Raw genomic sequence first — 25,407 nt, forward strand, 5'->3', positions numbered from 1 at the left:
GTCCCTTCAGGTACCCTCAAATAGGCAACAAAGAGCTAGAGAGATGGCTTAGTGGTTAAGAGTGCCTACCTTTCTTGCAGAAGACCTGAATTCAGTTCCCAGCACCTACATCAGGTAGCTCACAGCTGCCTACAACTCCAGCTCAAAGGGATCAGATGCCCTTTTGTAGCCTCCATAGGCACCTACACTCACATCTACATATTCACCCAGACACACACATATACACAACTAAAAAATATTTTTAAAGACTACCAAAGGGTCTGGGAAGACAGCTCAGTCTATAAAGTGCTTCACAAGCACCTGAGTTTGATGCACAAGTAAAACCTAGATGTGGCATTACATGCCTTTAATCCCAGTGTTGAGGAGAAAGAGACAGGAGGGTTGATGGGGCTTGCTGGTCAGCCAGTCTGGCTGAATTAGTAAATCCCAGGTTCAGTGAGAAATCCTGTCTCAAAAAATAAGGTGGGGAGCAATTGAGGAAGATATCCAACACCAGCTTCTGGTTTATACACATACATGCATGAGAACCACTCCCCAACACATGTATACACACACACACACACACACACACACACACACACACACACACACACACACACAAGGCATCGCAATGTAAAGAAGACAAAGAGTCGTGAAACCATTGGAGCATCCCTGTGAGGGCATAAATCAAGACATCCCTTCTCAGCTTTGTCCTGATGAATCACCACACCCTCCTATGCTTTGGTGATCTCAAAATATTCCTCTGAACAAGACTGAATAAGAACTGCAAAATGCCCAGAGATAAGGATAGAATTCATGAGCATCCCTGATCTGATCTGATAAGGATGTAATTAGATTGAAAATTGGATTTAAAATCATTGATCCAATGTAGAGAAAGATTTAAAATCTATTTGGATAACTGAAACTTTTCTTTGATCGTGGAGATACTAAAGCCATGAGACTGAAAAGGATTTGCAATATGAAACATAAGGAAATGCAGACAATGCTCCAAGAAGATGTATGCTCTCATAACCTAGTAATTTCAATAACATGACGTCTAATTTTGAAGACTGGGCAGGATAAAAGCTAGTGGTTGGTTGATGGGTACTAAGTTATAATTTTATAAGGGAAATACACTCTGATGGGCTAGTGCTCAGTAGTGTGATGATGGAGAGTGATAATGGATTACATGTCTCAAAAAATCTTGGAGAAATGATTTTGAATGTTTTCATCACTACAAAATGATAAATATTTGAGTAGATAGATAGATAGATAGATAGATAGATAGATAGATAGATAGATAGATATTGTTTTGTTTTGTTTTGTTTTGTTTTGAGACAGGGTTTCTCTGTGTAGTTTTGGTGGCTGTCCTGGATCTTGCTTTGTAGTCCAGGCTGACCTCGAACTCACAAAGATTTGCCTGGCTCTGCCTCCCGAGTGCTGAGATTAAAGGCATGTGCCACTACTACCTGGCCTGAGATACACATATCTAATCACATTTGAATGTAGTAAAATACACACATGTACTAAAGCATGATATTGTGCACCATAAATATGCAGTTTTATATGGCAATTAAAATGTAAAAAGAACCATTAAAGAGTGGAAACATGGTGACTTGTCCACCAAGAGACCAAACACAACAGAAAGAATGAATCAGAGAATACACCAAGGAAATGTTAGAAGATACATATTGAACTGTTGATTCAAATGAATTCTTTCAAAAGTCTACACTGTGAAGTGGAGAATGTGTGGACACTGTGAAAGAGAACTGGTGTGTGAGAAGGATGTGGGCTAAGGGTTATGATAGGGGGTCTGATCTCAGCAGAGTCATAGGATGTGAGCTAGACTTCACAGTTAAGTGTGAAGATAACACATGGCCATGAAGCCATTTACAACAACGTGATCTGGGAGCAGGCTTATAGAAATAAGGAAGATGCCTCAGAAAACGTTCTATTAGAAAGAAAGACCTTGGCTAGGCGTGGTGGCACACACCTTTAATCCCAGCACTTGGGAGACAGAGGCAGGCAGATCTCAGTGAGTGCAAGGCCAATCTTTTCTACAAAGGGTGTTCCAGGACAGCTAGGGCTACACAGAGAAACCTTGTCTTGAAAAATAAAAACAAAATGGTTGAAAACAAGAGAGAGAAAAGAGAGAGAAAGAAAGAAAGAGAGAGAGAGAGAGAGAGAGAGAGAGAGAGAGACAGAAAGAAAGAAAGAAAGAAAGAAAGAAAGAAAGAAAGAAAGAAAGAAAGAAAGAAAGAAAGAAAGAAAGAAAACAAAACAAAACAAAACAAAAAAAACAGAAAAGAAGACCTAGTTAGTGATACAGCAAGGAGTTAGGGGTTAGGCTTGAAGTTAGGATGGTTTTGCCAGAAGATTTCTCCGTATAGTCCAGAGGTGATGAAGAAACAAAAGCCAGTCACAATAGGAGCCACCAGCCATAGTGCAGATAATGCGGAGAGCACGTTCACACACCTATACCAGCAAAGGTCAATGAGGGACTGAGACTGGACACTGCCACCTGCACCAAGGCTCCCCACACTGGGCGGTAACATAGGAGATCTTGTAGACAACAGCTGTTACCAAGGCACGGAAGTAAGGCAGCTACCTCTACTACGGTATCAGCAGAAAGTCACTTTGCATGTTTGGGGATGTCGGGTGTCGAAACTAACCAGCGCCCTCAAAAACAAAGCAAAAATCTTCTCTCCCAGTTCATTGTGCAAAAAAGACACTCTCTATACATTGTTCATTCTGGCTGCCCTCTTAAAAGATAGAGAGCAGATGGATGTCAGTGTCACTGGTCAGCTGATCCTAAGAATCTCTATCAAGGGATCATCCTCAAACTTTAGACAATCCTTCTATGTTTTTTATACCTGTATTCAGTCCAGGATACTTGCTAATTTTTTTTTCCTAAAGAAAGTTTGTTTGATAAAAGTAAATTTAGTTATAGTTTCTAAAAGTTATATCTGCTAAGATGACCTGGTTCCTGGAAACCCCTGGGAGAAGGCTGGAATTCCCAGGATTGGGTTATATTATAGCACTATATGACCCACAGTCACTTGGATGGGCCTATGGCTATCATTTATCTTGTAGCCACGATAAGGTTCATGTTTGACCTCTTGAATCTGAAGAGGATCAGTAGTTAACAAGTTACCTGAACTTGGAAGTCTGTCAAATCTCAAACAAATTTCTGTGGATGGATAACTTTGGCATTCTCAGAACAACCTGGTGGGAACGTAAACTAAGTGGGAGTCAATGGGCCTGTCAACAGTCAAAGATCTGAGACAAGCTTATGAGCCCCTAACCCTTCCTACTGGGAACCAGTTACTGATGGGTTTACGAGGAGGCGCAGCCATGGTCTTGAATTGTGGAGCCCACAGATGTCTTCACTGAGGAGCCCACCTGGTTCCAGCACAGAATTCCAAACCCTTGGTCACACACAGAATTCCAGTTCAACTTAGTCTCAAAAATATCACAACAACAACAACCAAAAAAAAAAAAAAAAAAAAAGACAACCCAAAATAACAAAAAGTCATGAATGTGAGAGGGGAGACTTGTAAGGAGGAGGGAATAGTAACAGAGATTCAAGGCTACAATAATCAGAATATATATTATTTGTGAATGAAATTGTCAAAGAACAAACTGAGTAAAAGTTTTTCTGTTGAAAAAAATTTTAAAGAAAAAAATATACTTCCTTTAAAAAATGGACCAGAAAATAATTTTTACTCTGTTTATTCTTCACTAACAAATTGAAGTCTTTCTTTAAAACTGAAAAGAAATTAAATGAATGGCAAGATTCTCTTGCTCACTTACTTATGCTATCCAATTTTCAGTCTTCATATCTGAGGACTTGGTGTGGTCTTAGTAACTAACTTCCCTGGGGACAACCTCTCACTTTCTGTTTTATTTAGAGCAAAGATGAGTAGTAGCTGTGCCCCCAGCTGTTTGTCCTGGTAGTACTGTATGTGATTGCTAGGAGGCGCCAGCCAGTGTCATGAGCCAGATACAATCAGGGACAGACGACCAACTGAATAGAAGAGTCTCCATCCAGACACCAGCCTCGGAATTTGGGGTGGTGTCCCCCTTTTTCTGTACCTACACTCAGCTGGGTCAGCTACCCGCCATTTCTCCCATAAAGGGAGTTGAAGATCCCCTGGCAAGGGCAACTTCGTTCTAAGGTTTAGAAGATTTTACATGTGTGTTGAAATGGCTTTGTCTCCCGGAAGTCCTGAGGGCCATGATTGGAAATCCCTAGGATTGGGCTGCATTATAGTACAACTGACACACGGGCTCAACCTTGCAAGACACTTGAGTGAGTCTACAGCTGTCACTAACCTTATTGCTGTTATATGTCTCATAGCATACTACATATCTACACCCTACATGACTCAGGTGTTCACTGGACTTTAAACTCAGAGTGGTGGCAAAGCCACTGGCCCTCCTGACACTGTGTCAGGGGAAGCTGCTGGAACAGAAAGGGTGACGTCCAAAATTTCACCTCATAATGAAAAAGGTCAGGTTCCAGTCAAAATTCACTCTTGACAGCCAGAACCAAGAAGACTTAAAAGGTTTCTTACTAATGGATCTATGGTGATATTTGATTTGTGCTGAAACGTGATTTTATTTGAATGTTAATAAATAAAGTTGCCTGGGGGGTCAGAGCTAATAGCAAGCCATCTAGCAGAATTCTGGCAGTGGTAGCACACACCCTTAATCCCGATCACATGACAGGCAGATCTCTGTGTGTTCAAGGATACATCCAGCATGGAGACACATGCCTTTAATCTCAATACCAACCATAGAAGACCTGGAGGTCTGTACAGACAGGCAGTGACGAGGAGGTCATGTGGTTGGGTTTACAACCAATGAGAAGGCAGAACAGAAAGTCAATAAAAAGACAGACACACAGGAAGTAGGTCTCTTTCTCAGGGGAAGGACGGCAGCGAGGGGTAAGAAGGCGGTCTTGGTCTCAGCTCTTAGCTACTGCTTTCTGATCTCTGGGGCTTTTAAACTCTGGGGCATTTGGCTCTGTGTTTCTTATTTAATAAAACCGTTCAGAATTACATCTATATAGATCTCATTTACAGAACATTCTTCTGCATGCATGTGTGTGCAGGTGCACACATGCATGTGAGGGTGTGTCTGGAGGCCAGAAGTCAACATCGGATGTCTTTTTCAGTTGGTCTTCCCCGTGTTTTTGAGACAGGGTCTCTCACTGAATCTGGAGCTCACAATCCAGCTTGAGTAGGTGTCTGGCAAGTCTCCTGGATCCACCTCCCCACGTCTCGGTGACAGGCACATCTAGCTTTTCTATGTGGGTGCTAGGGACCTAAACTCAAGTCCTCACGTTTTCACAGCCAGCACACTGCCTACGGAACCACTTCCCTAACACCTTTATATAACAGTACTTTAAAAAAGTTATTGCATTTTTATTTCGTGTGTGTGTGTGTGTGTGTGTGTGTGTGTGTGTGTGTGTGTGTGTGACAGTGCCTGTGTGGAAATCTGAGGAAAGCTTCCAGGAGGTAGTTCTCTCCTCCCACCATTTGGGGGAACAAACTCAGTCACCAGGCTTAGCAACCTGAGCCACCCCACTGACTCTCTTTATGTAACATTCTTAACACAAAAAAAAAAAAAATGACAAGAATGGAGAATAGATTTGAGGTTTTCAGAGGCCGGGGATGGGTGCAGGGAGTGAGGACTGAGAGAGGTAGGCAAGGCTGTGAAAGGTAGCAAGAGGAGGGAGTATTGGTGGGGATCAAATCATTCTGCATCTTCACTGTTTCAACACCAATATCCTGTCTATAACAGCATCCTGTCAAGATGCTACCACTGCCAGATGTTTCTGTAAGGCATTGCTATGGAGATATAGATATAGATACCTCTGCATTGTTTTAATTTCATATAAATCTATAATTATCTGAAACTATATTTTTCAAATATTAAAAATAAGGGTCCAGAGCGATGGCTCAGCAGTTGAGAGTTGCTTACTACCTTACAGAGGATCCAGTTTCAGTAGCCAACACCCACATCAGAGAGCCAACAAAACTGGGTCTAACACAAGCTCCAGGGCTTCTGGGGCCCTTTGGCCTCTGTGGGTACCTGCCCACACATGGTACACATGCAGACAAGCAGGCATACACACACATACATACGTAAAAGAAGAAAGATATACTTTTTTAAAATGTAAAAATAATCAGTCATCTTTGTGCCAAGGGTAGATAAATATATAAAGTGTGAAGGTGGTGTCATGAACATTTACACTAATAATTTAACGGTTATGACACCAGTCTTCAGACTCAGCTCTTACCTGTAACAAGGCTCCCATCAGTGATGCCAGAGCAGCCATTCCGATACACAATGCTCCATACAGCACACCTACATGACAACATAAAAGACAGTGTACCAGTGTAGACCTAGAGGATTACAGTCCTCCATAAAATGAGTGCCACACCTTTGAGCCAAGTGAATAATACCATTGAGGTGAGAACAGCCCACACATTAAAGTCAGCAAGACAAAGGCAAAGAGGCATTTTTCTATAAGACCAACAGGGTGCAAAGAATACAAACAAAGCCCTTATACTGTGCCTGGGGATTAGTCACAACAGTAGATTATATAAGAAAAGAATCCCTGGAATTAACTACAGGGGTTTTAAAACTTAGCACCATTGTGTTATTCATTTAATCCCCCACAAACATTTGTCTATAAAGGGAGGTGCAGGACTTGGCTTGGGACAATGTTAAGGAGGAAAGGGAGAGTAAACACCAGAATCAGAGCCTTCTGACTCTCAGTGTTCCTTTGTTCTGGGAACCGGTAACCCACACCAACCGTGGTTTGGGTGCCTTAGCCCTCTCATAATCTCTGGCAGCAATACCCACGTCTTCCCAGTTAAACTAGCACAGAAAGGTCACTTTAATCTATATCATATTCCACATTCCCTTCTCCAAACTGCTTTACAGAAGTTCTCAACACACCCCTGGCTGGTAAATGGTAGAGTTTTTTTTTTTCTTTTCACCTTCATTTTCTTTAATAATTTCATTATCATCATCATCATCATCATCATCATCGTTCTCTCGTACATTACATCCCAATCCTAGTTTCCCCTCCCTCCACTCTTTCAAGCCCCCACCTTCCCTCTCCCCCAGATCTACTTCTCCTCCTTTCCCTTCAGAAAAATGTACTGCTTTTAAAATTAAGAAAAACTATCTCCTAAAGCATTTTGTTTAAAAAAAAAAAACCCATTTGGAAAAAAAAATTAACAGCAATCCACCAATATAGTTTTCCATGCTCAATATTAAAAAAAAGAAGAAGAAGAAGAAGAGATGAGCTATTCCTTATCATAAAATTAGCACATTCCCTCTGCTGTGGGTACCGTCTTCTTTGTCCCAGCACTCAATACTTTTGTTAAGAATGTTATGTAAATTATCTGATCCCAACTGAAAGAAAAGAAACACCTTTTTTTAAAAGTGCTTTTGTTGTAATAACGTCTATAGGGCTCAGTCTAAATATAAATATCATTTTCAGTGATTTAGCTTAATTCTTCTCCATTTGATAAGCTGTGAATGGTCACCATTATGGGTTTGGGTGCCCATAATTAATGCAAAGTCAAGTAGACTGTCACGTTGTCTATGATGCCCTTGACTACATTATCTCAGTGTAATAATAGCATAGAACCCTTCAAAGTGAATGAAAGTCAGGCCACCTGTAATCTCAGCACTCGGGAGGATGAGGCAGAAGGATCATGAGTTCAAAACCAGGCCAAGCTGCATAGGAAAACCCTGCTTCAAACTTGAGTGAGAGGGAGAATGAGAGTCTTATCACTAATAGTAATTATCATCGAGGAGAACCAAAGAGGATGCTGGGGCATTGGCCTTCAAGGCTCTCTGACAATTAGATAGGTTTTTTTTTTTCTTTTTGAGACTAACCCCAGCTACCCATGAACTCAAGATCCTCTGCCTCAGCAGGGTCAGGGTTACAAATGTGCACCACCACTGCCATCATAAATGTTTGAATTCGTGCCCAACTCTTCTTGATAGATACGATCATCCCTATACCATTGTAAGCACATGATCCTGGATATGTATTCATACTATGAGGTACTCATGCTTCTTCAGAGGACAATTTCTAGTGTCTCCAAAGCAAAGCTAAAGTGTCTCTCAAATGGAATCATGAGAAAGGAAACGTGGAAACGCACTCATTCCTTGGGAAATCCAAGACAGAGACTTCTCTGACAGTGACTTGAAGTGAGGTTTGATGAGATCTTCCACGGTCACCGCAGCTAAGGCATTGATGCTGGAGGACACTGTGCTACAAGAGAAGAAAAAAAAATTCATTGATGACATGTTAATTTGAATGGTACTTTTAGTGAGAATGAGGAAGAAGAAAGCAAGTTGACACTTCTAAAATAGAAGCAGACGGTGCTAGAGAGACGGCTCCGTGTTTAAGAGTACAAGCTGCTCCTCCAGAGGACCTGGGTTTGATCCCCAGCACCTGCAGTAGCTGACTCACAGCCATTTGTAACTCAAGTCTCAGGGGATCAGATGCCCTCTTCTGAACTCGAGGGCACTGCATGCATGTGGTGCGCAGACATACGTGCATGTAGGCAAAACACCCATGCACACAAAATAATAAAACAATTTAAACAGAACCATGTTCTTTTATTTTTAATGATCATCGCACCCTCTTCCAGGAAGCTATTATCTTTCATGAATGAGTCAGGCAACATAGATAGATTGGATAGTAGGAGAGAAAGTAAGAGATAAAAGATATTTCCCAGCTTGTCTTCTGTATCTATAAAATGAATTTTCACATATTACTCAGATTATCACATAACAACTTTAAGATATAGTTTCTTTGTGTATGAAGATGTTTAGATGTACAGTATTCAACACACATAATTAGGAGATTTGAGTCTGGCTTTGCAGGTTACAATGATTTAGCCTCACACATGTTCTAAACCAAGACAGAAGCTACTAATATACTCAGCAAATATTAAAGCCACCATCAAGTAATCATCATCATCATGACCATATTGAGTATGCAATGCTGTGGTAGGAAGCAGAGTAGAGCCAGATGACGGCAGAATGGTCCCATAGGCAGCCAACCAATAGAAGGGTGCATGGAGCAATTTGCCTATTTTAGGGCATTTGTGACCATGTCCAAAATTCATCTTTACCTCTCAAAATAACCAATAAGACAAGAGAGATACTCTGATGGTTAATCTTAACTATCAACTTGATTAGATAGGGAAATGCCTAGGGGATTAGTGAAACACATCTCTGAATTTATCTTGATGACATTTCCAGGTCAAAATGATCTTTGATGGGGTGCACCATGATAGCATTACTGAGGAGGGTAGATAGGTAGTGGGTAGAGCCTGCTTGGATGAAATGGGTCACTGTCAGTATATCACTGGGAACTCTATCTTGCTTTGGCCTCTTCCATGAAAAAGGTCTTCCAATGCCTGCTCCTACCACCAGAACGATTTGTCAAAATGCCTAGAGCCAGGTGAGTATGGGTTGAACCCTCTGAAATCATGATCTAAAATATGTAATTTCTTCCTGCAAGTTGTCTTCTCATGCATCGGTTGCCATGACAGTAAAACATACATAAGTCGTTACAGGAATGACACCCTCATAGAATCACAGTTTTCTACCTTAATGTCCCACTGTAAGCACAGGCCACAAAAAGTCCAGGAACTCCAGGGTAATTTCGCAAAATGTCCAGGACCAAGTAAGGCATAAGCTGAAAAATTCCAAAATTTACACCCAAGTGTTAGTTGTTATTAAACAAAATTAATACCTAGCCAATTTCATATTCTTCCAAAAAGAATAACAGATAGCCTACATAGCCCCAAGTGTGTAAAATGAAATCAAAATACATTGTTCAAATTCTCAAAGAATAAATTTTTAAAATAATCTAAAATAATCTTCTCATTTCCTAATCCCACAGTTACATGGGGAGGGGGGAGGGGGGAGGTGTTACATTTGCACCAGTGTGAATTCTGCCCATTTTCACTCTGAGGCCCTAGGCACTTGGGCAGCAAGCAGGTTTTAGGGAATAGACTTCACAGGAGCCCAGGCTCCCAGAGTCAGGACACGCTAAGCCTGAGCTGTGCAGCAAGTTTACAAAAAAGTGCATGCTACAGAGTCCCCAGGAGCTCTAATGGCAGAGCCTAGGTCTGAAGCATGGTCCCAACTGCCCATGCTTACCCAACTCCTCACTGTACCTTGGTTTCTTTTCTTTTCTTTTCTTTTCTTTTCTTTTTTTTATTGTCATGATAAGTACAGATTAACATCATTTTTTATTTTTATTATTAAGAAATTTTCTATTCATTTTATATACCAACCACAGATCCCCCTCTCCTCCCACCCTCCAGCCTTCCCCCCCAAACCAACCCCCATTCCCACCTCCTCCAAGGCAAGGTGTACCTTGGTTTCTTAAAGGAAAAAAAAAGATATACGCTGCTTCCTAGTCTAACTGTGAAAAGTAAAAATTAGACTTTAAATAAAGCATATTTATTTATTTATTAGATAAAGCATACTTATTTATTAATTTGTGTCTGGCCTATTGAAAAGACTCGGTGAACTCTCATTGTAATTCCGTTTATTAGCAATGTGACCTTGTGCCAGTCAAAACCCTCACTGAGTCTGGCCTAGTGGCACACTGTTTTTATTCCAGCACTTTGTGGGCAAAGGCAGGTGGATCTCTGTGATTTTGAGACCAGCCTGGTCTCCAGAGTGAGTTCCAGGATAGCAAGAGCTACATAGTAAGATCCCGTCTTGAAAACAAAACAAGCAAGCAAACAACTCCTGAGATTCATTATGCTACCTATGAAACTGGGATTACAGTGTTGTGGAACTGAAATCAAGCATGTTAAAACTCTAGACACAGAATCTCAGTGCACAGGATGCAAACTCTGTTCCCTTCTTAGTCTGCTTTTACGTTTAAAAACTGGAAGATGGGGGCTGAAGAGATGGCTCAGTGGTTGAGTACTTGCAGAGGACCTGGATGCTGTTCCTAGCACCTACATGGCAGCTCACAGTCATCAGCAATTCGAGTTCCAAGGAATTTGTCTCCGTTTTCTGACCTCTGGGGGCACCGGGCAAGCATGTGGTACACAGACATACGTACAGGTAAAAATACTCACACACATAAAATAAAATAGGTAAATGTAAAATTTTAAAATAAATTAAAACTGGAAGACTGTTTGAAGTGAGTGCTCTAACAATATCCACAAACTTCTATGGTATGTGTTTTGTGTATAGTTTCTATTAACAGAATTTACTTTTTTTACTTCCAACCCCGAGTTTTTGTATCCAAAATCTGGCTTGAAATTTCTCCAGGTATTTGAACAATTTAGTTTCAGATACAGAAATCTTCACATGTGCTCTATGTACTACAATGCTTTTGCCAAGTGCTTTACAGAAGTGGAAGGTGTCTAGTTGTGTTGTGCCCACTTGCTGGGTTTCTTCAAGAACAAGAGCTTTTCTTCCTGGTACCACAAATGCTTTGTAATGCCATCATTACCCATGAGAAAGATGTGGTTCCAAACCTGGTCAACTTCCGACACTTTCTTAGATGTCCAGGGATCACAGTCACGGTATCTGGAGTACAAGGCAAGCCCACAGAGCACAGAGCAAGTGAGGATCACCCAGAGGCCCACAAGGTTGATGTAGAGAGACCTAAAGGAGAGGATGGGCAAATAACAGCTGTACTTTCTATCCCCAAAACTAAGAAAACTGTTACAAGAACAAGAAATAATGCCATGATTATACTTAATAAATTAATAAATAAATAAATGTTTTGATTCTCAAAGATGATTTCTAGTCTATCTGACTGTCCTCTTTGATGTCAATCAACAATGTATCTAGAAATCCTTCAGGTAGATGCTGTTTCTCAGTGAATGTGTCCTCCTACTTAAAATCCACAGTCATCCATGGCTTTATAGTAGTATCTAATTATAATATACTGAGTCCTCTTGTCATAAAATAAGGATTTTAATAGGCACTAGGGCAGTAACTGGCTCATTTTCCTTTAAAAAAAGTAGTTTAATTATAAGCTGATAAACATGATTCAGCATCTACATATCAATCCACTAAAGTTCTTCCATAGTTTCTAAGACAACCCATTAAGGACAAGAAACACACCTTGTATTCCCGAAACAGGTTTCTCCTCAAACCACATTCTCTCTTACCCATTAGTTCTCTGGTCACATCCCATTAGTGACAGCAGAAATGAACATTTACATGTGACTGCCCCACACAGTACTCTTCCACACTTTTCATGTGGTCATAGTAGTTCCTGTACTCATTTGCAAGTTTAAATTTGAAGCTCAGTGAAACTAAGTAATTTGTGCAATGCTGTCCAAGTAGCAAGTTAGAAGGCATTATAATCCAGGATTGAGGCTGATAATGCAGTGCATGCTACTACATCAACTCTTGAATAATCACTTTTATATTGTTTTGAGGAACTTACACTTATGTCCAGTGTCATTTCACTGTTTCCAGATTGCATATACTTTTCTAATATGATGCTAAATTTCCTCACGATAAAAGTCATATATAAAGTTGTTTTGTGGAGCTCTAGCAAATTTGGTGATCATTCTTCCATTGAGCTCTCCTTTATATTTTTTTAACTTCCATAGGTTCTTGAGATATTTATTTTCTTGATGAGGGCATCTTACTCAATAATTCATAGAAATATTTTCAAATGCTTGATTGAAAACATCTAGGGCCACTCTGCGCTCAACTATAGAACCACACACCAGCCAACCTTGGTCCTTTGGTTCATCATTTATTTTTGGAGTTTCATGATGCAAAAGACTTAAGATTGAACTAAAGTTGACTATGGAAGTATTTCCATAAGAGCAATGACAGTGATTAATGATTCATATGCCATAGTTTGGCTTACAGTTTTGCATGAAGTCTGTTTTTACAGGAGATGTATCTCTGTACTTGGGACTGGTTGATACCGTAGATGGTGGTCCAGGTGAAAGTCCCTCCAATGATAATTGTCCAGAATGTGTGTCTCTGCAAAGGGCTAGGATTAAAACTGGATGAAAAGAAAAGGAAAGAGAATACAAATTGTTTGCAAGAGAGCAAAGAAAATACTCCTAGTATACTTTGAGACACAAGCATATACACTCACAGACTTACATAAAGATGTCCAAATTTATGTCAAAACATAAATATTTCTAATTTAAATTTATTAAGTAAACAATGACATTTCCAGATATTAGGATATTATTAATGGAATTAGAAGAAAATACATGTTCTTACCACTTTGAGCATTTAGATATATTTTCTCCCATAATGTGAGGAACTAATTGGCCATGCTATACTGGGAGGAGGGGATTCAAAGTGTACCATGTAAATAGATGTCATACCAAAGTAAATGCAATTTAGCACACTGTGTGAACATAATTCCTCTTCTAGCACATGTCTGGTCATAATTAAGCTTAAGAGGTCAATACACTCTATGAGTATATACTTGGTAAAAAATATCATGTCATTATCACTATGCTTTCTTAGAATTCTGTGTGCAAATGCTGACAGTTTAAAATCACTTCATGGCAGGCACACAAGCCCAAATACTACCTTGAGAGTTATCTCCACATTAACCAAAAAAAAGAGTCAAAAAGATTCAGTGAGCTACTTGAAGTATCTAAGACGGGATAGAAAAACACAATTCGGAGATTTTAGTTCTTTCATTTTTCCCAGGCAGAAAAGATAGTGTGCCAATTATATCTCAACACATTTCAGGATAATAGGGAACATTCTTGAAAAGTCTAAAACACAACGGGCCTTTTCATTACCATTTAGTGGTTAGCAGTCTTCAAAGTTATGGTTACTAAAGTATCTATTTTTTATTTTAAGGAATCTCTTATTGATGTATATCAGAAAAGCCATCTTGGAAGAGAGTGAGCATAATCAATATTTTCTACACAACCATTGGTCATTTCCAGCTCCTCTGATCCATTTCCCCTCTTCCTGGTAAAATCAATGTGGCTTTGTTTTGGAGAAACTATGCTTTCTTCATTAACCAGTCTGAGTAAATATCTAATAAAAGTATCTTCCTGTTCTGTCCTAGCCATGGAAGGAACCATACCCAAAGGCAGTCCAAATGGGAGCGCTCAAGATTCATATCTGAATCTTGAAGTAAAAGGAGAAACAAGTATTGAAAACAGTTGAAGGTGATTCCCTGACACGCATTCTTCCAAATGAATAGGGTGGTGCTGTTTGGTCTCTGAAATAGTCTTTCTCAAAAGAAGAGGACTATTTTAAAAGACACAAAAGAGCCATCTTAAAAAAAATCATCTAAATGTTTTGTTTGTTTGCGTATTTGTTTGTTTCTTTCCCACTGGTGATTGCAGATTTCCAATCTCAGTTCAGGACTATTTAAACAGAAGAGAATATGGCCCAGGTCAAAATGACCCTCTTTCCACATTGAACACGGTGCATCAAGGTGACGATATTGAACCAAGGGAAAGGTGTTTTCATGATTCTCTAAAATTGTCTGATATGCTTTGGGTGGACTATCTAGGTTTTCCGTTGCTTTAGACATGTTTATCCTATGTCAGGCTATCACGTGAAACATCAGTCATAACTTTTCCAGTCAGTTTCATTTATTTTTTTTATCTTAAAAAACTATTTATTTATTTATTTATTTATTTATTTATTTATTTTGGTTTTTCAAAACAGTATTTCTCTGTGTAGCCCTGGCTGTCCTAGAAGTCACTCTGTAGACCAGGCTGGCCTCGAACTCACAGAGATCCACCTGCTGCTTCTGCCTCCCAAGTGCTGGGATTAAAGGTGTGCACCACCACCTGGCTCTGATCAGTTTTTAGGAAATAACGTAAAGAGATGCATACATGAGATACTATTCAGCAATATGCTACTTTACTATGCGATATATTGCTAGAATGATATCAAGATTCCTTCTCTCAGTGTTGGTTAAAATAAAGCATTCTCCAAATGTAATCTCTGTCTTTCAGTGTCTGGCTCTTTGGGAGTCTTGCTTACCTTTCACCATTTTTTTCCTACCCTACTTTCAACCTGTTCCAGACTCTAACCTCTGAAAGAAAATATGTTTTCTGCTCTAATGTCCTTCTATGGAGAAAGAATCGTCATAATACTATACAACCCACTGGCATCAGTTTGCTTTAACCCCTCAAAACTGGCAAAACCTCCTCAGACATTTACTTGCCAACTTTAATTTTACAGACCCCCCCCTTAGTGAATTATTTATTTTCCAGTACAAACTTACTATTCCAGTAAAACTATTTCTTACAAAGAAAACAAAAGATACATTCTATTAACCAAAAGGTAAACAGCCACTTACTTCCAGAAGTTTAATCTTCCACCATTGGAGGCATCACTTAAAACTGTATTGATCCCACCTTGAGTTATTGCTGCCTGTATAATCACGGATGCAAATCCAGCCACCATGATCCCAACTTGAAAAACATCTGTCCAGACAACTGCTTTAAGACCACCCTTTGAGAAGAAAGTGTATTAGGATTAATACTTCTATGAGATGTGATTATATATCTATCTAAATGTGAATGTACTATGCTAGACAAAATGAAGAAACATGGAGCTAAGTCAAAAAGGTCACTCAAAGGAGATGGTCATCTTGAAAGAATGTTTATAAAGAAGGAAATATTTAACCTATCCCTCAAGCATAGGCAGAGGCAAAGATGTAAGTTCCTGCCAGGCCAGAAAACAGCCTGGGAAAAAGCAGAAGAGAAGAAAGCTATACATGGTCTACTGAATGTGGCCAGATAGACACTTTGGACAGAAGGGAAGTGGGGGTGAGGAGAATGTTGGAAAGACAATTCAGAGTTAAATTATAAAAGTCATTGTTTGGGCTAATACTCAGTTTGTACCCGGATAGCCATATTGTTTGTTAAAATACTAAAAATTGTTGCATACTAGCGCTGCCACAAATATTTCTCTTCAGCCTCTGTGGCCTGGGTTTAAACAGGCTCTATGTAAGGATCTTGTTTCCTAGAAGATCGAGCAAAATAAAAGGTTAACATAGAAACTATCAAAAACCATATAAATTTGCATTGCTGCACATAGCCTGCCTCCACAATAAAGCAGCATCATGTCTTGATGGTTGTTACCCATTTTGTCACCTCTGTCTATAGTTAATAGACCATTATCACAAGTCTCTATGCTGAAGTATTATATAAGTACATCTATAATGTTTTAGAAATTATAATAAGGAATCAAGAGATAAAAACAGGGACCTGTGCCATGGATCAGATGAAAGGAAAATTGTAAGCCATATCTAAGAATCAAATGTTCCTTACAAAAATGTTGAACTGTGAGAAGCCCAGAGAAAAAGAGTAAGTATGAGCAGTCAGTCGGCAGCACATGACTACTTGAAATTCCAGTTTTGCAAAGTGAGTAGAGTAAAAGGGAAATGACACTCTTCACATACCATTGTGCAGTAGAAAGTGCAGACCACCCCAGTTGCCACCACTGCGCCCCACAGATCAAATCCTGTAACTGAAGAAGAAAAGAGAACACATACTCAACTGTGGAATGTGCGTCAAAAAGTACTTCTCAAGAATTACCAAGGAGGCCTCTAGCTCCATACCCACTTGCTTAAAACTAGAATCATGTCTCATCAACACCCCCAAGACAAATGGAGAAGAAAACTGTATTTGTTAAGTTCAACAGACGTACTGCTTGTTTATATTCACAGACACCATATAGATCCAACACTGGCTAAATGAAATACATAGAAAAAGATTTGTGTTGTAATTAAGCTAAGAAACTGCTTGATTCTGTGAAGTAGTTCACCAGACTAAATGGGATCAAAAGGGATTTCCCATCCCTTCTCATTGGTTCATATAAATATGCTATTTCATCAGACTTTGAAATGTGTGTTTTTAAGATAAGACTTGAGGTAGGAAAGTCTATTATTTGTTGCCAGTTATCTAAAAAGTGGAGGGATATATTTTTAATGGAAGAATAAATAAAAGCCAATAGAAAAAAGTTACCTATAATATATAAAGGATAAACAGGACAAAAGAAGGAGCTATGTTTGACGTCTTCAAATATATTTCTATTTATAGATTTGACCTTGGAACTATTATATATTTTATATGATTGGAAAGGGTAAAATTAAGGACCTCATGAAACTAAACACTAAGAACTGAGCAATAAATACCCTTAGACGTGCAATTGATTACTTTCAAAACTCGCAAGTAGAGGGAGAAACCGGGCAGCTGTCCTGCCGTTTCTATACAAAGGATATTTCAGAGGAACTAGTCAAGCAAAGAATATTCCTCTTTATGTGTGTTCTATCTGATCAATGAAGAGGGAATTACAAAATTAGAATATGATGTACAATAAGGTCTAACAACCAAGAAGCCTCAAACCTTTTCTCTTACCTAAAAGACAGCTCCAAAATTTGACCTGCTTTTGGAAAATCATGAACTCTCTAAGTACTGCTTATAAGAAACATTGAGGACTTGGGAAATACTGAATGGCCCAATATGGGTAAAATGAAGTCAGTAAAGTGAAGACCCTGAGAAGCTTGATGGGACAAATAATGCAGTTTCTTTAAAAAATAAACAGAAATTAAAAGTGAAAACAGATGGAAGTTATAAACTAAAGGAGACCTTTTAAGAGAATTTCAAACTACATCTAGTAAAAACAAAATGGCGGAAATAAACAACTCAACAGTTGATGTGTAGATTTAAACTTCTTTAGTGACCAGTAGGACACACTTCAAAGCCTTAGAAGAGGGCACCCAGTGAAGATGGCTGTCTCCATGTGACCCAGTGAAAGAAAATGTCAGAATAAGGAAAAAATACACCCTATTCCAAGAGAGAAAGAGGAAAATCTGCTGGAAATTGACAAAGGGAGTGAGCAAAAAGCTGAAAAGTGCAGAGAAACGGGCTAGCATCCAAAGGAAGACAGTACAGCTGAGCACAGCTCCAGCCACGTGATCCACTGGAGGGAAAACAGAGACAAAGGCTGCATCTAAAACACAAGCCATTTGGCCCTGGTGAAGAGAGACTGGCGTCCTACCCACGGGGTAAGCCCAGAGCTCTGCAAAGCCACAGATACAGTTCTAGATGCTGTTGAGGTAGAAAGCAGAGAAAGCTGGGAGGACTGTGGTGGGGCACCATCTTGAGAGGAAACTATTGTTGAAAACTTAGCTGCTCTGGGAACCCAAGAACAGGGAATGATCAGCAATCGGGAAGCGAGACTTCAACCTGCCACAAGCGCAGAGAGAGGAGGGGAAGGGAGGGGAGGGGAGGGGAAGGGAAGGGAGGGGAGGGGAGGAGAGGAGAGGGGAGGGAGGGAGGGAGGGAGGAAGACAGAGACAGAGACAGAGACAGAGACAGAGACAGAGACAGAGAGAGTTCTAGGAGGCAAATGTGGAGGACAGGAAGCCAGATGTTAAAAACCAGAAAAGTGTGGGCAAGAGGAGGCTCAGTCCAGGCAGTGGAGTATACAAGGAAAGCAGGTCTACCCTTAGTGCCTGGCAACAGACCTCATCAGCTGAGAATAACTTAACAGTTGGATAGACCTGATCCTAGCGACAGCAAGTAGAACCACCCACCAGCCATCAGATTCGCGGCTATAGGGTCCGAGAACTCTGAAGCTCCAGCATCCTAGACACCCACAGGGCAGGGTGATGAGTGTTGACTGTGTTCTGAAAGCATAAGAACAGATCCATCTGTTCAGATCTCATCCTTGTGGCTGTCTCTTGTGCTCCCAACACATTTTGGAGACACCCTCAGAACGCCAGCCAAGTGAGGAGTCTCCAATTGTGGGGAAGCTGCTCAGCTTACACACTAGAAAGCTAAGTGTGGTCTGCGGAGGCCCCTGGCATGAAAAAAAAAAAAAAAAGTAGGGAGGAGCTAGTAAAATGAAGATCGCTTGGGCAGACACGGGATGCTGGGATACAGCTGCAACTGCAGCATAAATCGCAGGAATACAGAAGTCCAGAACATCTGGCAGCCTCCAAGATCCAAAAATGAAGTCATTCTAATATTTATTTTCTAATTTTTGGCTCCTTGTGCTCTACCCCCTTTTTTCTTTATACTTTACTTTTTGCTAATATTTTTACTTGGTGGTACTTCTAACCTTAGTGTTTATTTTACCTTTCATGAATTTATCTAACTATGTTTGCCATAGTAACGAAAACAACATGATACCAGCAGAAACCCAGACACACACACAGAACCATGCAATAGAATGGGAAACCAGAAAGGATCCCACACAGCTGCAGTCACCTAATACTTGGCAAAGGCATCAGAAATATGTTAGAAAATACAGCCGCTTCAACAAATGGGACTTGAGAACTGGATAGTCCCATACACAAGAATCAAACCAGGGTGGGGGGGCTGCAGAGGGGGCTCAGTGGTTAAGATCACTCATTGCTCTTGCAGGAGACCCAGTTGTGATTCCCTCCACCCACATAGTGGCTCACAACCATCCATAACTCCAGTTCAAGGGCATCCGATATCCCTTTCTGATCTCCACAGGCACCAGGCACGCACATGGTGCATGGACATACATATGAGCAAAACACTCATACACATAAAATAACAAAATAAATAAATCCATTTTTTAAAAAAGAAGTGAAATTAGATCCATATCTCTCATCATGTACATCTTTCATCATGCACAATAAATAATAAATAAATAAATAAATGTAATAAAAATAGATCAAATATTTTAATGTAAAACCTGAAAGAAATGCTGTAATAAAACATTGGTTAAAACACCCGAAGAAACCAGCGTAGATAAGGACTTTCTGAAAGGAACTACAGGAAATAAACCCCAAAATTGACAAATGGGGTCCACACAGAAAGTGATATAATCATCAAAGTGAAGTGGCAGCCTACAGAATGGGAAAAAAGTCTTTGCCAACAATAAATTCCACGGGGAATTAAGGTCTAGCATATATGAAAAACTATTAAAAATTAAATATTACAAACCAAAATCATCTGTGCTGGCTAGCTTTATATCAACTTGACACGAATTATAGTCATCTGAGAGGAAAGAACCTCAACTGAGAAGATTCCTTCATAAGGTAAGGCTGTAGGCAAGCCTATAGAGCATTTTCTTAATTAGTGATTGACAGGGGAGGGCTCAGCCCATTGTGGGTGGGGTCACTTTGGGCCAGTGGTCCAATAAGAAAGCAGGTTGAGCAAGCCATGAGAAACAGCACTCCTCCATGGTCTCTACATCAGCTTCTGCCTCCAGGCTCCCACCCAGCTTGAGTTTCTGCCTTGACTTCCCTCGGTGAACTGTGATTCAGGATATGTAAGCCATATAAACCCTTTCCTCCCCAAATTTCTTTTGGTCATGGTGTCTCACTACAGCAATAGCAACCCTAACTAAGACACCATCCAAATTAAAAAAAAGCTAATGAATTAAATAGTTCTCAAATGGAAAAAATACAAATGGCCAATAACTATTTGGAAAAAGTGTTCAATGGGCTTAGGCATCAGGGAAATGCTTTGAGATTCCCTTTTACCTTAGGTGGCTATCGTCAAGAAAACAATCAATGATGCAGAAAAAAAAAAAAGATACACTGCTAGTGAGGATATAAACTAGTGCAGCCATGACATAAATCAGTATGGAGGACCCTCAAAAACTAAAGTAAGACTGCCATACGATCCTGCTACACCACTCCAGTATATAAAATCAAAAGTCAACCTATCACAAAGACACCTGAACATCCATACTTAGTGCACTGTTTACAACAGCCAAGATATGGAACAAAACTAAGTGCCATCAACAGATAAATGGATAAGAAAGTTGTGATACAGATACACAGTGGAGTTTCATTCTACTGTAAAGAAAAATGAAATCATGACATTTGGAGAAAAATGGATAGTTTTAGAAACCATTACATTAAGCAAAATAATCCAGATTCAGGAAGATAAATAGCACATTTTCCCTGATGCAGAATCTAGATATAAATGTGTGTGTGTGTGTGTGTGTATGTGTATCTATGTGTGTGTCTATGTGTGTGTGTCTCTGTATATGGGTCTGTGTGTGTGTGTGTGTGTGTATGTCTCTGTGTATATCTATGTGTGTGTCCATGTGTGTCTGTATGTGAGTCTGTGTGTATGTTTGTGTGTCTGTGTATTTATGTGTCTGTGTGTGTCTCTGTGTGCATCTACATGTATGTGTCTATGTGTGTGTCTCTTTATATGAGTCTATGTGTGTGTGTATTTATGTGTGTCTACGTGTGTCTGAATACCTATGTGTGTGTCACATGCGCATGTGCATGCATGCAAAGCACGCACAGGACATTAAATTAGAAAGAGGAAGGGGAAGAAGATGTTTAAGTCAAGCATGGAAAAGGCAGGGTGATGGAATATTTACTTCATGGAAGCAAAAGGAGGGACTATTGGAGGAAGCAGGGGGACCAGCAAGAGGTGGAGATGGGGAAGAGGAAAGCAATGGAGAGGGAAGATTAGAGCAAAGTATGTGTGTATATAATATCTGTATACAACTCAGGTCTCCAGACCTTCATGCAAGTGCTTCTACTTACTAAGCCATCTCACTGTCCCAAGAGTTGGTTCTTTGAAAAGACAGACAGGATTGAGAAACCTTATCCAAGCCAAAAGAAAGAGAGAGAAGGCCCAAATTGATAACATAGAGCTGAAAAGGGAGACATTACAACAGGTACTAATGAAAGCCAGAAAATAGTAAACATACCTTAAAGTCTTACATTCTACTAATTTGGAAAATAAAACAAACGGATGAATTTTTATAACTTTGGCCTACCAAAGTTAAACCAATGAGAGATCAATAATTTAAACAGATCTATAACAAACAATAAAATTGAATCAGTAGTTTAAAACGGCCCAACTAAAAAGAGTCCAAGCCCAGATAGATTCAGGACAGAATTCTATGAAGCTTTAAAGAAGAGCTAATACCAATCCTCAAATCACTCCATAAAACAGAAAATGAAAGAAGATTTCCAAATGCATTATGAAGCCAGTGTCATCCTGAATACCAAAACCATGTGCAGATACAAAAAGAAAATCACAGACAACCTCCTTCATGAACACAGATGCAAAGTGTTATCAATAAAATACTTAAAAGTCAACTCCAAGAACATATCAAAAAGAAAATTCATCATGATCAATTTAACCTCATTCCAGAAATACAGGGATGGTTCAACATACACAAATCAATAAATGTGATATATCACATGGATGACCTCAAGGGATGAAATTACATGATCATTTCAAGAGATGCAGAAATGGTCTTTGGCAAAATCCATTATCTTTTTCATGACTAAAAATCCTGGAGAGGCTAGGATGGAAGAAATGTATCTTAACATAATAAAGGCTGTATTTGACAAACCTATAGCCTAAACAGCATAATAAATGCAGAAAAACTCAAATAGTTTCCACTAAAATCAGGATGAAGACAAGACTCTTTCTACTGTTCAATATAGTGTTTCAGTCTTAGCTAGAACACTAAAAGAGGGAAATAAAATTGATAAAAAATGAGAAAAGATGAAGTAAAAATATCATTTCCTGTTGATATGATTCTATATATAAGAGACCTTAAAATGTCCACCATAAAATTATTAGAGTTCATCAGCTCAGAAAAGTGGAAGTATACAAAATTAACATACAAACATCAGCAGCCTTTCCCCATAGCAATGGCAAAGGTACTGAGAAAGAAATCAGAGAAACAACCCAATTCACAGCAGCCTCAAAAAACACATTGGAATAAACTTAACAAAGGGAACGAAAGATCTCTACAATGGTAACTTTAAAACACTGCAGAAGAAAATTGGGGAAGACAGTAAAATATGTAAAGATCTCCCCTGTTCATGAATTGGAATAATTAGTATTGTGAAAAATTGCTGCCCTACTATAAGCAATCTACAGATTCAATGCCATACCAATTAAAATCCTTACAGTATTCTTCACAGAAATAGAAAAAAAATCTGTCTTAAGAGGCATATAGAAGGACAAAAGACCCCAGATACCCAAAGGAATCCAGATCAGAAAGTATAATGCTGGAGGTATTATCATACCTGATTTCAAATCGTGCCACAGAGCCGTAGTAACAAGAATAGCATGATAATTGCATTCAAGCAGAAACATGAGTCAATGGCATAGAACAGAGTACCCACATACAAGTCTACACAGCCCTCAAGCAGAAACACGGGTCAATGGCATAGAACAGAGTACCCACATACAAGTGTACACAGCCCTCAAGCAGAAACACGGGTCAATGGCATAGAACAGAGTACCCACAAACAAGTCTACACAGCCACAGCCACCTTGATTTTGACAACGTTGTCAAAAACACACACTGGAAGAAAGACAGCCTCTTCTGTGAAAGGTGCTGAGTAAGCTAGATGAAGATCTACATGTAAAGCATGAATCTAGATTGGTTTTTTCTTTCCACCCTACACAAAACTCAACTCTAACTTTATCAAAGACCTTAGTGAACACAAGGCCTGATATCCTTCTAAAACAGCAGAAGGAAGAAGCATGGAAAAACAGTTCAAGACACAGGCACAGGAAAGGTCTCTTTTCTAGGACTCCAGGAACTCGGGACATGTGGCCACAACAGTCAAAAATGGGACGTCATAAAATAAAAGCCTTCTTTACAGGGAAGGAAAAACTTAGTCAAGTGAAGGGTTAACCCACAGAATGAGAGAACATCTTTGGCCACTATACATCCAACAGGAAATATACAAATTATTTTTAAAAATAACTTTAAAACACTAAATGACAAGAAAACACACAACTCAACCAAAAAAAAAATGGCTAAATGACTGACCGGAGAGTTGTCGAAAGAAGAAATTAAAATGGCCAATAAATAATCCTTTAAAGTGCTCAGCATCCTTAGCCATCAGAGAAATGCAAAGCAAAATTGCTTCTACATGCCATGTCACCCCACTCAAAATGGATATCACCAAGAAAACAAATGGTAACCTATGACAAACACCTGGAGATGGAGGAACCTGTGGCCGCTGCTGATGGGGTGTAAACTGTTGCAGCCACTACAGAAGTCATTCTTCCAGAATCTCCCCCGCTCTAAGAAACAAATTAAAAATAGAACTTTCATATGACCCAGACATACTACCCCTCAGGATATACTCGAAGAACTCTACCTTTTTAAGGGGGAAAAAAGCTGTCTACATTCATAAAACATAAAAATCCTAACTAGGCATGATGAGGCATATATGTAATCCCAGCACTTGGCTGGTAGAAACAAGAAGATTAAGAATTCAAAACTAGAGCTCAATGGGTAAAGGGACTTGCCACCAAACCTGAAGAGCCAAGTTCGATCCCCCAAACCTATACGGCAGAAAGAACTGATTCCCGTAAGTGGTCCTCTGAACTCCACGTGAGCACCTCTCTCCAACAAACATGATGAATAAGATATTAAAAAACAAAACTAAGAGTTCAAGACTAGCCTCAGTTACACAGCATATTTATGGAGTACATGAAACCCTGTCTCAAAACAACATGAACAACAAAAGGGAAATCCAAAATACTAAGTTGAGCTAAATAGTAAGTTTATTTTGACCATTTCATGAGCCAAGAAACTCAACATCAGTAGTCACCAGAAAAACAAATTAAAACCACAGTGCAATATATAATGCATGCTAAGATTGCTAAAATTGAAAAAAAGGAATGCTAAGTGTTGTTGAGGGTGTAGGGTGACTTGAATTCTCAGATATTGTGGAATGGACATGTAAAATGGGACAAATGCTTAGAAAAACTATTTGACAATTTCTCTTAAATTTCATGTATATACTTGGCCTGGCCTGGTTCAAACAGATGCATGTTTAACTTTATACTACCTTCACATACTTCATTTCTGATCAAATGAAAACAGGTTCGAAAGCAAAACAACACATAAAAATCTGTATGAAGATGTTATTAATGTCTTTAATTCATAGTAGCCTAAAACTAGAAGCACTCCAATGGCCATCAATAAGAGAGTAGATGAACAGATTTTGGTGGGTGTATGCAGTGAAATATCTCTAATGATGAAAAATAGTGAACTAAACTCATGAGATGGCTCTGTTATTAGTATGCTTGCCATGCAAGCATGGTAATGGGGATTTGGAATCCCCAACCCCATTATGCTAGTTTTGCATGACTGCTTGCCTACAGGTCCAGTGTTAAGGAGGAGGAGACAGGAAATCCCAGAGTAAGCTTGTTAACTGGATCATTGACATCAGAGAATTCCGGGTTCAACTGCAAGAACACACCTGGAAATAGAGAGCCATTGTAGTTGATTCCATAAGGCAGCCTTAGGTCTCCACACATGCACACATGTGAGTATACACATGCACACACAAGAGAGAGGTCAAAGGATACAAATGAACTACTTATTCATATAGCAACACAAATGAATCTCAGAAGCAGTTGGCCAGCCAAAGAAACCAGATACACA

The 25,407-nt window shown here is 39.4% G+C and overlaps 1 protein-coding gene across 1 annotated transcript in view; it reads right to left on the bottom strand.

Moving 5' to 3' along the window:
• Slc5a8 (solute carrier family 5 member 8) overlaps positions 1-25,407 on the bottom strand; it is a 53,211-nt gene that overhangs the window by 9,645 nt on the left and 18,159 nt on the right. The window contains exons 4-10 of the mRNA XM_059245643.1: positions 16,427-16,494; positions 15,320-15,474; positions 12,890-13,030; positions 11,532-11,661; positions 9,633-9,721; positions 8,172-8,284; positions 6,287-6,354 (exon numbers count right to left, since the gene is read on the bottom strand). Coding sequence (XP_059101626.1) covers positions 6,287-6,354; positions 8,172-8,284; positions 9,633-9,721; positions 11,532-11,661; positions 12,890-13,030; positions 15,320-15,474; positions 16,427-16,494 — 764 coding nt within the window. The remainder of the gene's footprint in view (positions 1-6,286; positions 6,355-8,171; positions 8,285-9,632; positions 9,722-11,531; positions 11,662-12,889; positions 13,031-15,319; positions 15,475-16,426; positions 16,495-25,407) is intronic.

This window comes from Peromyscus eremicus, chromosome 18, assembly GCF_949786415.1.
Source record: "Peromyscus eremicus chromosome 18, PerEre_H2_v1, whole genome shotgun sequence".
In the NCBI taxonomy this organism is placed as follows: Eukaryota; Metazoa; Chordata; class Mammalia; order Rodentia; family Cricetidae; genus Peromyscus; species Peromyscus eremicus.